The following is a 14,574-nucleotide window of genomic DNA, read 5'->3' as shown; positions in this document are numbered from 1 at the left end:
TCTAAGACAGAGGTGATAGGGTTGACTGAAGAACAATCCCTCTTTAAGAGAAAGCTCGCCTCCCTGGAGCGGGGACGTCAGATGGTGACAGCTCTGGAGAAGCCCACGTCTTGTCCCTGCACTTGTTCAAGAATGTATGTCCCTGCCGTCACAGATGGGAATCCCAGCCCCTGGACTGGGGCGTGGGTGCTGTTCACACCTGAGCTGGGAGGCAGCCCCTCTCGTGAGCGTGTCACACTAACTTTAGGTCAATAATTCACTAAAGGGCAGAGTGTCCCATGTATATAGAAGGGGTGGGGGCAGGGAAGAGATTGGGGGAGGGAGAGAAAAGATAAAAGAGAGAAGGAAGGAGGAAGGGACAGGAGAGAGGGAGGGCGAGGGAGGGAGAGGAGGAGGAGGAAAAAGGTTTTTGGGGAGCATGAGGTCTTTATTGTCAGATCAAAAGACGGTGTATGTGTGGGTGGAGCATGTATTGAGCACCTACTATATGCTCTCTACTAGGGGCCATTCCTCATTTTTAATTTTTAAACGTTTTAAAAAAAATTTTTTTTAATGTTTTATTTATTTATTTTTTTTCAACGTTTATTTATTTTTGGGACAGAGAGAGACAGAGCATGAACGGGGGAGGGGCAGAGAGAGAGGGAGACACAGAATCTGAAGCAGGCTCCAGGCTCTGAGCTGTCAGCACAGAGCCCGACGCGGGGCTCGAACTCACAGACCGTGAGGTCATGACCTGAGCCGAAGTCGGACGCTTAACCGACTGAGCCACCCAGGCACCCCGAACGTTTTTAAAAATTTAATTCCAGTTCAGTTAACCTACAATGTTCTAGGAGTTTTGGGTGTACAATACAGTGATTCAACGATTTTTTTTAAAGAATTTTAAGTTTACTTGTTTTGAGAGAGAGAGAGCACGCGAGTGGGGAGGACCAGAGAGAGGGGGAGAGTGAGAATCCCAAGCAGGCTCTGCGCTGTCCGCAAAGAGCCCAACGTGGGGCTTGGCCTCAAGAACCGTGAGGGCATGACCTGAGCGGAAATTAAGTCACACACTTAACTGACTGAGCCACCCGGGTGGCGTTCCCCACCCCCTTTTTCAAAAGTAGGCTTTATGCCCAGTGGGGAGCCCAACACAGGACTTGAACCCACAACCCTAAGATCAAGACCTATGCCGAGATTAAGAGTTGGACGCTTAACGGACTGAGCCACCCAGGTGCCCCTGATTCAACAAATCTGTACATTACTCACTGCTCATCGTGACAAGTGTCCTCTTGGTCCCCAATCCCCTATTTCGCCCATCCCTCTACCCACCTCCCCTCTGGTACGATCCATTTATTCTCTGTAGTTAAGAGTCGGTTTCTTGGTTTGCTTCTCTCTCCTTTTTTTTTCCCTTTGACCTTTCGTTTCTCAAATGCCACGTATGAGTGAAATCGTATGGTGTCTTTCTCTGACTAGCTTACTTCGCTTAGCCCTATTTTAAAATTAATATTGTCACACACTTGTGAACTCATTTTCTAGATGAGAAACTAATTCCAATGACCGTCACACCTGCCTGCCATAGAAGCGAGTCTGGAGTTTTGGCACATGGGGTAGGTTCTGACTGCTCGCCATTGGCGTTACTCCTGTTCCTCCTCTCTGCTCAGTAGAATTAGAAGCTATGGAATCTGCCCAGGTGCTGACACCCCGTAAGGGTCTCGCTTGAAATTTAAGCCCAGGTCTCTTCTCCAGCCCTTTCACACGTGGGGAGGGTCCACTTCCTTTTGGCCCAAGATCACTAAAAGCCACACTGAGGGCTGACTCCGAGAAATGCCAGAGCCCCAGATAGGCCGGGCTTGAAGCTGGATGTGCTGTGGCTAAGGGTGGTCTCACCTAAGGGTGAGGGCAGGGGCGTTTGGCTGTATGTGGGGCGGTGGATCGTGCTAGATGAAATTTTTATAATCAGTCACACCAGTGAGAGCGTATACGCGCAGGTACAGGCACGTGTCCACTCTGGAGTGTAACGATACTGTTTGCATCTTCAAAGCGCCCCCTCTTCCTGTTTTTCTATTAATAGACCTTACCCGCCAATTACATTGTCCCTCCCACCAGCCAGTGACTGATCGATTGCTCCGGGAAAGGGCACGCGGCCCACACTTGGGATTCTCACAGATCAAAGACAGGAGAGAGCAATCTGTTTCCCCTGGGTTGTGACGTCGGCGGCCCGTAAGCCCAGAGCTACGAAGCCACGGTCCCTGGCACCAAAGCCTGTCTGTTTGGGGAGGTGCAGCGAAGGCAGAGGCAAGCGGAGATGAAAAGTCAGAGAGAGAGAAAGGGCACAAATCGCTCCTTTGAAACTCCAGTCCCTTCTGCAGCTGGTTGACAAGACACAATACGTGTCCTTCTTTAGCTTCAGCTGGTTCAGGACGGGTTTTTGTCCCTCGCCACCAGTGTGGCACTCACGTATCAACACTCCAGCTAAGGTGCCCGAATCCACCCAGCCATGAGGGTCTAGACCAAGTCTACGCCCATGCCTGTCTGTGCCAAAGCCGCCCCTTCCCATGTGCCACAGCAAGTCTCGGCTGGGGAGGAGGACGTTTCTGTCCCCACCAGAGAGAGCGCCCAGGGGAGGGTGGGAGAGAGAGGGTCCCTCGGAAGCCGGCTGGGATCTGACCTGAGGGCCATGTGCCTCAAAGCATGGGATTTTAAATGCTGTACCACCTGCTCTCTGTCCCCCCCTCCAGGCCAGACATCAGTGTTCGATGTCTCGCACAACAGGTGCTCAAAGCCTTTTTAGAGGAGCAGACAATCCTCCGTTTCCTCATCTGTCAACAGGAAGGGGGGGAAAAGAGACACAGTCTCTCCTTCACGTCCTGGAGAAACACAGGCGTGTCACACACTGTGACCTGATGAACTGGCTGAGCTCCGCGGGTCAGGAAATGGACACTGAATCAGTTTCCTTCCCGTCCTGGGCAAGGGCTGGTTCCTCCTTCCCCCACAGACCCTTCCGCACAGGCTGTGGCCAACACAACTGCCATCCCCACCCCTGGCATCTGTCACCCTGCTGACCTCATCAGTGCACTTGTCGCCAACCTGCTCCAGCCAGCGCCTTGCCTTCAAATCCTGCTGTGGCGGCAGAATCTCCCCGAGATGTGGGGGGAGGTTAGGTATGCAAAACAGGGAGAAAATCACAGGCCACTCGAGGGGGGATAAATGACTGAGTTCACACAATCTATCAACTCATCTCCGCAGCTATCCAAATATCGCTGAAATGGCAGAGTCGTCCCCAGCTGTCCCATTTGTCTCCAGCACAGGAACCAGTGAGGGGTGAGCCCGGGAGAGCACAGGCATCCGGAAAAGAGCACTCCCGACTGTGGGGGTTTTTTTCCTTCCCTTCCCTTCCCTTTTCCCTTCCCTTTTTCCTTTCCTTTCCTTTCCTTTTCTTTCTTTTGCTTCAATTAATCTGCCCTTTCAGGAAATTTTGCTCTCTTCAACAAAAGTAATCTGTTAGAAGGATAACTAAACTGCTTTGTATTTCTCTGATTTACTGTTTGTGAGTAGATTCACAAACAGGAGGCATTACGCTGTGCTAGAAGACAGCCAGCCCTGGAGTCAACCGGATGTGGGTTCCAATCCTGACACTGCCGTGGCCTGGCGGTGTGACTCAGGCTCTTGGAGGTACTGTTCTCTTGCCTGCGAAGTGGGAATAAGAAAGAGGTGATATGGGTTGAACTGTGTCCCCCTCCCCCCACCTGCCGCGACCAACCAAAAATCAGTAAGTAAGAAGACAGGCTGAAGTCCTAAGCTCAGAAGCTCAGTGTGCGACCTTATTTGGAAACAGGGTCACTGCGGATGCGATCTGTTAAGGTATGAGGGCATATCGGAGTGGGGGCAGGGCAATCACTGTGACTGGTGTCTTTATAAAAGGATGGCCACCTGAAGACAGAGCCACAAGGAGGATGCATGTGAAAATAGAGACAGAGGCTGGAGTTTTGCTGAAGCAAGCCAAGGAATGGCCACAGGTGCTGGCAATGCCAGAAGCCAGGGGAAAGGCATGGAACGGGTTCTCCCTTGGTGTCTTCGAGAGTGCACGCCCCTGCTGCCGTCTTGATTTCGAACTTCTGGCCCCCAGAACTGCGAGAGAACACATTTCTGTTGCTCTGAGGTACTCTGTTACCACTGCCCTGGAACACTAATACAAGGGATACTGTTAAAACGGACTATAAACAGGATTAATCTATTCACGGAGCCTTAGCACCAGGATCGGCAAGAAACTCAAGGAAGAGTTCTTTTCTCCGCCATCCTGGATTCTCCATCCTTCAAGATGACCCACTCCGGTGCTGTCTGGGTTTCCTGGCACAGATAATGAAATTTTCTGCTCGTACCTGGGCTTCTGTGGGGCAGAAGGGACGCATCTTTCACTTTGGTCAAAGCATACAGATACTACAGACTCAGCTCCATAATCTCCTCCTCCAGGAAGGCAGCCATGATACACCCCCATGACTGAATGGGATCCCTCCCTTGGGATCCCTGATGCCCTGTCCCACCCTACCACAACGCTTTTGTAAACCATTTTCCAGGTACTGGAAAATTTACTTTTTCAAATTAGAAAAAACTTAGACTTATCGTAGAATTTTTAACACAATGAAAAGGTGCTGTCATGGGGGGAAGGCAAGATACGATGCTATATATATGTAGAAACGAAACATGTGCTTTGGAAATACGCACATGAAAGAAAGAGACAGAGGGGCGCCTGGGTGGCTCCGTCGGTTAGGTGTCCGACTTCGGCTCAGGTCGTGAACTTGTGGTTCATGAGTTCGAGCCCCGCCTCGGGCTCTGTGCTGACAGCTCGGAGCCTGGAGCCTGCTTCAGATTCTGTCTCCCTCTCTCTCTCTGCTCCTCCCCCGCTCGCACTCTGTCTCTCTCAAAAACAAATAAAGATTTTAAAATTTTTTTAAAAAAGAGTAAGAGCTTTAGACTCAGACAGAATTGGGCTGGAGTCTGCTCCGTCTCTTAGCAGCTGTGTGACACTGAGTGAATCACTTAACCTCTCTGAGTTTCTGTTGAGCCCCATCTGTGAAAGGGGCTCAAATTCCTGCTTGATGTGAAGCTGAGGGTCTGGATGCACAGTCCCTGACGTAGACCAGACCCTCGACACCTGCAGCAACAGTATCTTCAGCTGGAGAAGACGGGGAGCGAGTGCCCGGACGTTCCTTCCGAGAATACGGACTGACCCTCCCCCAAGTCCTTCATGTTCGGACTTCAAAATCAAACTGGATTTGGCTTCTGGCTCTGCCTGTGACTGGCTGTGTCACCTCAGGCAAGCCACATCTTGTATGCTTCTGCATTGTCTTCTGCAGAATTACGATATTGATGACAATAGCTGGCACGTATTAAGTGCTTACTGTGTGCCAGCCTCTGAGCCGAGCGCTTCCTGTGCCCCGAGAAGTGAGGTGATATGATGGTTAAGGTTCAGGTGTAAGACTCAAACCACCAGGGTTCAATTAGTAGTTTACCCCCTCCTCCAGCTTGAACAACCTTGGGCAAGTTACTTAACCTCTCTGTGCCTCAGTTTCCTCCCTACAAGATGGAGTTAATAATAGTGACCTCACTGGGTTGCTACGAAAATTATGTGATATAAGAGATGCAAAGGACTTGGGAGAGTGCCTGGCACTTAGCACATAATCGATTTGTCTTACACAATCATCACGACAGCCATCTACTCTTATGGACTTATCCCCAAGAGGAAACTGAGGCTCAGAGAGGTGAAGTGACCTGCCCAAAGCTGCACAGTCAGCAAGCTGCAGAATTGGAAGGTGCACCCTGATTTGGCTGCTTAAAGCACAGGCTCTCCCAAGGCCGGGGGAGATCAAGGACCCAGCAAGGTGCATGGCACATAGTAGGTGTCGCTCCACCTCAGAGCGGACTTCCCACCCAGCCCCAGCCCCAGCCCCACCTCTAGCCTGGAGGCAGCTCCTCCCGCCCCTCCTGGCCTGTGATGAGCTCTGAATCGTTTACAGCTGAAGTCCCGCATCACTGCATCAAGCAGAGCCCTTGCCAGCTTCAGAGAAAAACCAAATGTGTTCAGCGTCAGGTCAGAGAAGCGTTCGTTTTTATTAGCGTTAATCTAATACGTTGTCTTTCCTCGCTGAACTCTGAATAAGTTAATCAAGGACAGGCTGGATTTGTGTTTTCTTAATAACGCCACCTGATTCCGAAGGCTGCCTGCTGTGAGCTCTAGGCTCCAGGCATCTTTCTTATTTTCTCTTGCTTCTCTCTTTACATTTTATAAAAATACATAAGATTTCCAGGGGCAGAGGGGTTAGCGTGGCATCGGAGGCGGCCTGCAAGCTTTGGAATTAAATGAATCTTGTTTCAGATCTCAGTTCCTCACTTCTACCCGGGTAGCCTGCGTGTCTGAGTTTGAAATTCTCCTATTTGTGAAAGAAAATAACAATAGTGTCTAACTTTCTGAGGTGGGTGGTAATGAAAGCAATGAAGCTCTTACAACATGGTCCAGCCCATAATGATCACTCAATAGACAGTAGCTATTATTACTTCTACTGATAGTAACTCACAACCAGGTCACTATTAAGTGACCTAGAATCATGAACCAGGAGATGCGATAAGCATTTTCCATAGATCCTTCCATTCAAATACGTGACGAGCAAACAGGACAGCGGCTGGCGTAGAGTAGGTGTTCAAGAAATGGCAGTCATTTCTGGTAGAAGTGGCTGTGACAGTTTATTCTCACAACAAATGGGAGGTGTTGTGAGTGTTGTTGGTTATCGATGCACCACTCCATCCCCATTCCATCCGGGACCTCAAAAGCACAGGTGATCACCATTCACCTAATGGCCCTGATAGGGACCATACTGGGTGGGGGGTCAGGGACAATTTCCGGGAGGCGAGCTAAGCTGAGAGCGGAAGGAAGAGTGGCGTTGACCCTTGGAGGCACTCCAGACAGAGGAAGGGTCATTCATTCATGTGTCCATCCCATCATTCCTTCATTCCACAAGTATTGAGACAAGTTATTTATTGAGCACTGGCTCTGTGCCGGGTGCTGTCCCTGGTGCTGAATGAAGAGAATGGGGGAAATAGGACAGGCAACGTTTCTGCCCTCATGGCACTGACAGTCTGGAAGGGGAGGCGGACTACAAACAAGGAAGAAACACATAAACAAGACGCTTTCAGATGATGGTAAGGTCTGTGACAAAAATAAAACCAGGAAATATGGTTGTGACCAGGTACAAAGTGGGGCTGTTTTAGTTAGGAAGGCCTCTCTCGGAAGGCGAGGTTTGACTGCGGACCCAAAGGAAGGGAGGAAGGGAGCCATGCAAGGATACGGAAGAAGAGCATCCCAGACAGAAGAAACTGGTTATACAAAGACCCTATGGTAGGAACAGGCTTGGCACATTCATCGAATGGCAAGAAGGACAGTGGGGCAGGGTGTGGTGGTGCAGGTGGGGGGTGGTGGCGTGCAGAGCCCTACAAGATAAGTTTGGAGCGGTGGCCATAACAGGGGGCTCTGGAATTTATCCTAGGTAGGGTAAGAGCATATCCTAAGGTGCAGGCTTGTGACGAACTTTGGGATTTGTAAACTACTAGGAGTTCAGGGGCGCCTGGGTGGCGCAGTCGGTTAGGCGTCCGACTTCAGCCAGCTCACGATCTCGCGGTCCGTGAGTTCGAGCCCCGCGTCGGGCTCTGGGCTGATGGCTCAGAGCCTGGAGCCTGCTTCCGATTCTGTGCCTCCCTCTCTCTCTGCCCCTCCCCCGTTCATGCTCTGTCTCTCTCTGTCCCAAAAATGAATAAACGTTGAAAAAAAAATTAAAAAAAAAAAAAACTACTAGGAGTTCAGAGTGGCTAGGGAGAGATACAGCTGGGTGGGTGAAGAGAAGCCACTTCACATTTTCTCCATTCTGTGTAGCACCTCGTACCTCACCTGGACCGAGAAGATGGGGTCCCTCCCGCCAGCAGGTCCACGAGGACTTCCTGATCACCTCTAAGACCCACAACGTGCCAAGCACTGGGCTGGGTACTTTCCTAACCAGTGTCCCAGTGAGCTCTCAGGAGATGCCCAGAAGGGAGGGGTCATTATCCCCATTTTACAAACAGCAAAACTGAGTCATGAGAAAGTGGAACTATTTGCCTGGGCCACATGGCTGGTTGGGACAGAAGTGGAACATGAATCCAAGTCCCCCAATCTGTTCTGCCACGTCCCACACTCTCTTCCACCTCCCTGTGAACGCCGGGTTCTTAAAGAAGCAGAATTCTAGGAGATCCCCGAGCGTGGGAAGGTGGGGTCCCCTGGATGGCTCCCGAGCCCAGTACAGGGTGGGACCAAAGCCGGGGAACGTGCTCCCCTGTGTGAGTCCCTGCCACTAATCCCGCTTCCCTCCATGGCGGAAGAAGGGGTTTTCCATGAGCTGAATCACAGCAGAAGTGTGATATATGGCAGGGAACACAAAGGCTGGGGAGGTTTTCCTTCTGTCCTGATTGGTGCTGGATCCTCCCAAACCATCTGGCCTGGATTCCCAAAACATGCCATGTGTGTTCATCTCCAGAACTGCAGGGTTGCAGGCTCCTCCCCCGCATGCTGGTCAGCCGGGCGGACGTCGGCAGACTCTGGAAGGCGGTCCAGGGGCCAAGCGTTCAGGCCAGATGTGCCTCTTCCCAGCTGTACGGCCCTGGGCAAGTGTCTCCCTTCACCACGTCTCAGTTTCCACATCTGTTACCTGGGTGGAGGGTCACACCCCTTGTTCATGAGGTATAGTGGAAACCGAGTAAGGTAACGCGCTCACAGAAGAAAGCCTTTTTCGACTGAAAGGCTAAGAAAATGTGAGGAAATACCTCCAGGGCAACGATGCCCTCCAACTGCCATCACCAAGAGATCCGTCAAGATGGGCCGACAGGCAACACGGTACAGCAGAGCCACGGCATGCCGTGGAAGCCACAGCTCACAGAGTTCCTGAGCCTTCTCACGGGCAATGCCACTGACTAGCTATGTCACCGTGGGCTCTTGGTGCCTTGGTTTCCTCATCCTTAAAATGGGAATAACAGCACCTTCTACAGACTTGTGGTAACAATTCAATACACATTAAAGTGCTTAAGTACCTGGCACATCGTAAGTGCTCAGTAGATGCTGTTTTAATGTCCATGTGTATTTATTTAACAAGACTAAAAAAAGGCTGCGAGGAAATGTCAGACTTTGAACTCTGGCAGATGTAGGGTTCAAGTCCACGCCTGGCTGTTTACCAGCTGTGTGACCTTGGGCAAGCTATTTAATTTCTCTGGGCTTCAAATGTCTCCTCTGAAACGGGGATGAGAGCGAACCCCTGGGCATGTCTACAGCCGTGACTATATGGCAGCCGGTTCCTATTCAACACTGAAACCTGGTGGCGGTCACTATATTCTTCTCACCCCCTCCCTTCCCCTTGGCCACCTTCCCTGTCTGCCCCTCTTACCTCGCTCCTCCTCCTTCTCCCGGACGATCCTCCCCTTGAGGGCTCGGCTCCAGGCTCCACCGTAGTCACCCAGCTTGGCCCTCTCGCTCCCGTCCTTGCCCTTGAACCAGGGTCCGTACCTGCGGGCAATGTTCGAGGCTTCACCCGTGTCCCGGAAGCCTCTGCCCAGATGCAGGTCACCCAAGAAGGGCAGCTCAGCGCCTTCGGCCTGGACCCCCGCGGCGGGGCTGGCCTGGCTCTGGGAGATGGCGGGCTGGCCCACGAAGCCAGAGTGAAGGAAGACCAGGCTCCCGGCCGTCAGGTAGAGCACCAGGAAGGTAAAGAAACGCACAGGCTTCCTGCGGAAGTACCGCTGGAATTTGAACCAGAGCTTGGCCATAGCAGGATCATTCCGGACTGGCTCGCTGGGGCTTGGCTGGCGGGGGGGGGGGGGGGGGTGTTCAGCAAGGGGATGGAGGGGGGCTGCGTTCCCGAAGCTTCCCTTCGGGATGGAACCCCTGGGGGTCTGCAGTTCCTTCCGCAAAGGTGATGCCAAGAGAATGGAGCCCTCCTGAGGTCAAGGTGAGCTTCCTGGAGCCACAGAAGGGACCCCACACCCAGGAGTCAGTCCCATCTTCCTACATCTTGTTCCTCACGTCAGAAAGCTCCCAAAGAACTTGGATAATGGCAGTCGCAGGAGGATTCTGTCGGTCACCAGCACTGCAGCTCACTTTGCACTTTTTCTTGGCTCTCCCGGCCTGTCAGGGCTGGATTGTTTCACCGAGGGCTGTTTTCTGGCCCCTTTCCCAGCTGGGGGTCATGCTCGGTGTATCCACCTCATGGAAACAGTGGCTGCCGGGTTTCCATCTGCTCGCGCATTAGGGCTCAGGACTGCCACCTGCAAAACAGCACGGACACGGGCTTAAGAAGCCTCCGCACGGAGGCCAGAGCTCAAAGCGTTCTTAAGCCTTCTCACCACGAATGCAGAGCCCCGAGGAAGGGAGGGAACCAATGGCCTGAAGCACCCAGCAAGTGCTTGGATGGAGGCCCAGTCCCGGGTCTTCTAGAACACCTGCCTGTTTCTGTAAGCCGAAGTGGGAATTTGGGGGCCTGTCTCCTCCTGGGCCCTCGTTTTCGGACACACTTTACCTCGGACAAGCGCAAGTTCTTAGGGCCCGCATTTCCTATATGTTTGTCAAACATACACTGATACGTGAACTATTTTAAGCCTAATAAGTACTTCCTAGGGTCCCTGCCGAATTGCCTGCTGGACCGGGCTGATTCGGAACCAGATCAAATTCATTCTTTTTTTTGCTGTTGTTGCAGCAAATGCTTAGCGAGCACCCCACTACGTAGCAGGTGCTGTCCTAAGCGCCGGACATAAAGCCGTGAACCAGAGAAACCAAGTCCCTTCCTTCACGGGGCTCACATTCCAGTGGGAGAGATCAAAGCCATAGCCCCTCTCCTCTACCCAAGGAAGAAAAGGAAAAGAAATCTGATTTAGCGACATAGCCATCACTCGGCATTTATTTAGCATCTACAGTCCGCCCAGCTCTGTGCCGAGCCCCCTACATGCGTTAGCTCACGTGGTCTTCCCAGGGTTCCTAGGGGAGGAACAATTTCCCCACTTCACAGATGAGGAACCTGAGGCCGCACAGCCAGTGAGTGGTCGACTTGGGAATTGAACCCAGGACAGTCCAAATGCAAAACCACAGCTCTTAACCACTGCATTTTTGGCCCGGCTTTTGTCCTACATGGGCTAGATGTCACTTGGGGATTCAGAGATAGGCTCTAAAGCAGCAGCCCACCTCCACAGCCTCCCAGGGACACTGCTCACTGTCTGACAGGGCCCCTCAGGGTGTGGTCCACAGAGCATCTGATGCATGATCACCTGAGAACCTGGTTAACTACGAAGATTCTGGACCTCTCCAGCCCAGATTTCTGGTAGAAGGGGAAGTCTACAGGTGTAACAAGGTGCTCTCAGGTCATGGTGACAGGCACGGAGGGCCGAGGGCACTGCTTTATGAGTAAACGTTAAGGATCATCAGCCAGGAGGAAAACAGAATACGAATCAGAACACCGAATACTCCTTTTGGCTGGTGCGATTTCATGTTATCACCAGCAGGGGGCCTCATGACAGTCTTGGCCAATGTACAGGACTAACTGGCAGCCAATGGCTGATCTGAATGGTAACAGCCCCTCCGGAATGCAGACAGTGGCATGGGAGTTTAACTGTGGTTCAGGGGAGATGCCATCAGTAGTCCATACGCCATCCCATTCATTCAGGTACTAAGTGCTAAGCACCTACTATGCAGTTATTGTGCTAGGCACTTGGAATAGATAAGTGAAAAAAAAAAAACAGCTCCAAATTTTTGTGGGGTCAAACTACCCGTTTCTCCATCGCTCCGTCTATCTGTCCACCGCTTTAACCCATCCATCAGTCCACCTGCCCGCCCGTCAAGTCACAATCTATCCATCCATCCACTGTCCATTCCTTCATCCCTCCATCAATCCACCTGCCCGTCCGTCCATCCCTCCACCATTCGTCTGTTCATTAATCCACCCGTTCACCTACCCGTCCATCCAGACCGCTGCAGCCCACGCAACCATACCGTTCTCACCCACCCATCCACCTACCCATTCTTCCATCCATTCAAAAATGTGCATTGCTTGCCTACTGTGTGTGCTTGGGATACCGAAATAAATAATCCAGAGTCCCCCTTTCAGAGAATTCAGAGTCTGCTGAGGGAGATAGCAACTCTAAACCACCACTGTACGAAATCACTGCACTAGATCGTGCTAAATCCTGAGTAGATGTAGAAGATACAGAACAGCAATTAATAGCTAATGTTTACTGAGCACTTCACAGAGCCGACGTTGCTCTGAACACATACATACTCTGAATCCTTGCAACATTTCTATGAGGGAGATCTGTAACCATTTTACAGAGGAGAGAAACGAGGCTCAGAGAGATTAAGTAATTTACCCAGGGCCACGTAGTTGGCGGCGGGGGGCGGGGGGGACTTGAATGCCAAGTCCAGGAGTCTGGACTATGTTCTATCTGCGTGCGTGCGGAACCACTGAAGTTTCAAGGTCACACTGATACTTTAAACCAGGCAGTGGGTGGTGACCCATGGTATTCCGTGGAGATCACACACACTCCAGATGTTTCTGCAGCTGGGCCAGGATGAGAAAAAGCCAGCAGCCATCATGGGGATGGGCAGAAGGACACCAGCCCTTCCAGAAGCAGACGAGGGCGTGGGCTTTGGAGGTGGACTGACCTGGGTTCAGATCCCGCCTCTTCCACCCGCCGGCTTGTGGGACTGGGTCAAGACACCTGTTCTCATGAAGATCCTCACCTGTAACGTGGGTTTAAGAGTCAAGACACCTCCCCCCAAATATATTTGCTGGGAGGTCTGCACTTAAAAATGTAGGAAGAGTGCCTGGCACACAGTAGGTGCTCAAGAAAAGCACCCCCTAACCCCACTCCTCTCAAGGGCACATGTGAGCAGGCTTCAAAGGCATTTGCCGCAGCAGCTCATTTGCTGCCGTGGAGACGGCAGAGATTCTGGCTGTTGTGTTCCCTGTGGCTTTTTGTCTCTCTGAGGATATTTCTGGGTCTAGTCCTTTTTTGTTGTTCCCTTCTTGTTCTTTTCTATTTCAACACATCTTTTCTCTAAGTGGGTGCCAAATGGGTTTTAAGAGGATAATGAGCTCATTAGAAGCTGGCAGGGAACAGAAAGAGACAGAGGCATTGGTGGTGTGGGGAGTGAAGGGGACCCATCCGGGAAGGGACTGTGGGGAGGGGGGCTCCTCCAGGGGACAGGGGGGCGGTGCTGATTTGAGCCACCCACGCCACCTGCCAGTGCTGGGAGGGAGGGCACCCGGAGGGAGAACACCCCGGAACCTGGGCAACATGGGGGTGGGGGCGTCCAGTCTGTTCTCTCTCCGTGTTAGCCCCAGCATCTGGCACACAGCAGGTCCTCAAGAGGTGCAGGAAATGAGTGAGAAGAGTCAGGGGACTGACCTCCCCTGGGGGCTTAAACCTAAACCCTGTCACCACAACACTGGTGACAGCCTCAGAGAATGACACTCAGGGCTCTGTGAAGGGAGTGCCTTTCGTTTCACAGCTCTGGGTGGTCCTGGAGTTCAGGGGGCCCCGATGAGCCACAGCCCCCCCTCCCCAAGCGAACCCCAAAGACTTCTCTGCTTCTCACCACCCTCTGTCATCCTCTCCCCATCCCCAAGCCTCTCTCTGTCTCTTTCTCTCTCTCTAGACAGAAATCCTAACCCCAAAGCGAATGCGGAAATGAAATGAACGGCCATTTATTGAGCACCTACTATATGCCGGACGCTGCATTCAAAGACTTTACAAACACGTTCTCACAAACTCCTCCCTCCCAGCGACCTGTGAGAGCAATGGCTCTCCCCAGCCCACAGCTGGCACATGGACAATGCCCCCGGGGAAGGGGGCACGTGTTGGCCTCCACCTCCCCGTCTCCACTTGCCTGTTACACGTTGGAAGCCATAATCCCGTCAGCATCCTGTCCTGTCACTTACAGGAAGCCTTACAGAAACCCATGAGCCTGAGCAGGGGGCCCGCCCTCCCTCTCTCTTCAGCCGGGCAGGGGCCCGCGCCTCTGTGAGCTCCACTCTTCTCTTGTGAGCCAACCACAGTCTTCCTGCTGGGGTCCTGGGAGGGTCCGGTGAGATGCCCACCCCAGAGGCCTGGAGTTGGTGCTACGAGCGATCAGTCTCCATCCCTCTCCATTTTGCATGACAACCCCCTGAGCCTCAGTTTCCCCATCTACTCAATGTGGCGGATGACCCGATCCCTCCCCTGCCTCCCTCCCAGGGCTGGCGGGGGTTCCCACCACCGTGAGGGCAAGACGTCCCCCCTCTGCAGGAATGGCAGCATTTGGTTACTGCGGTTCGTGTTTCCAGCTGGAGCCTCGCAGCGTCTAAACACAGCCTATTTTTAGCACCAGAATGAACTTCTGGTGTTGAGCTGCCAAGAAAATAACTGGTGGGGCAGAGCTACCCTGTGGGAAGGGAAAACAGGAGGTGAGCCGGCCCCGTGTCCCCCGGGGCCCCTGGGAGGGGCTGTGGCACTTCTCTTTCCAGATGGCGGGGGCAGGTGGGTCTGGCCAGAAGTCCGTGA

At 52.5% G+C, this 14,574-nt stretch overlaps 1 protein-coding gene across 3 annotated transcripts in view; it reads right to left on the bottom strand.

The window, feature by feature from the left end:
* WSCD2 (WSC domain containing 2) overlaps nucleotides 1-14,574 on the bottom strand; it is a 115,837-nt gene that overhangs the window by 44,840 nt on the left and 56,423 nt on the right. For all 3 annotated transcript variants that reach the window (XM_043557799.1, XM_043557800.1, XM_043557801.1), the window contains exon 2: nucleotides 9,435-10,311. In XM_043557799.1, coding sequence (XP_043413734.1) covers nucleotides 9,435-9,813 — 379 coding nt within the window. In that variant the 5' untranslated portion in view covers nucleotides 9,814-10,311. The remainder of the gene's footprint in view (nucleotides 1-9,434; nucleotides 10,312-14,574) is intronic.

This window comes from Prionailurus bengalensis, chromosome D3 (assembly GCF_016509475.1).
Source record: "Prionailurus bengalensis isolate Pbe53 chromosome D3, Fcat_Pben_1.1_paternal_pri, whole genome shotgun sequence".
NCBI lineage: Eukaryota > Metazoa > Chordata > Mammalia > Carnivora > Felidae > Prionailurus > Prionailurus bengalensis.
Note: the sequence above shows the minus strand (reverse complement) of the source record. Positions and strands in the feature narration are given on the sequence as shown.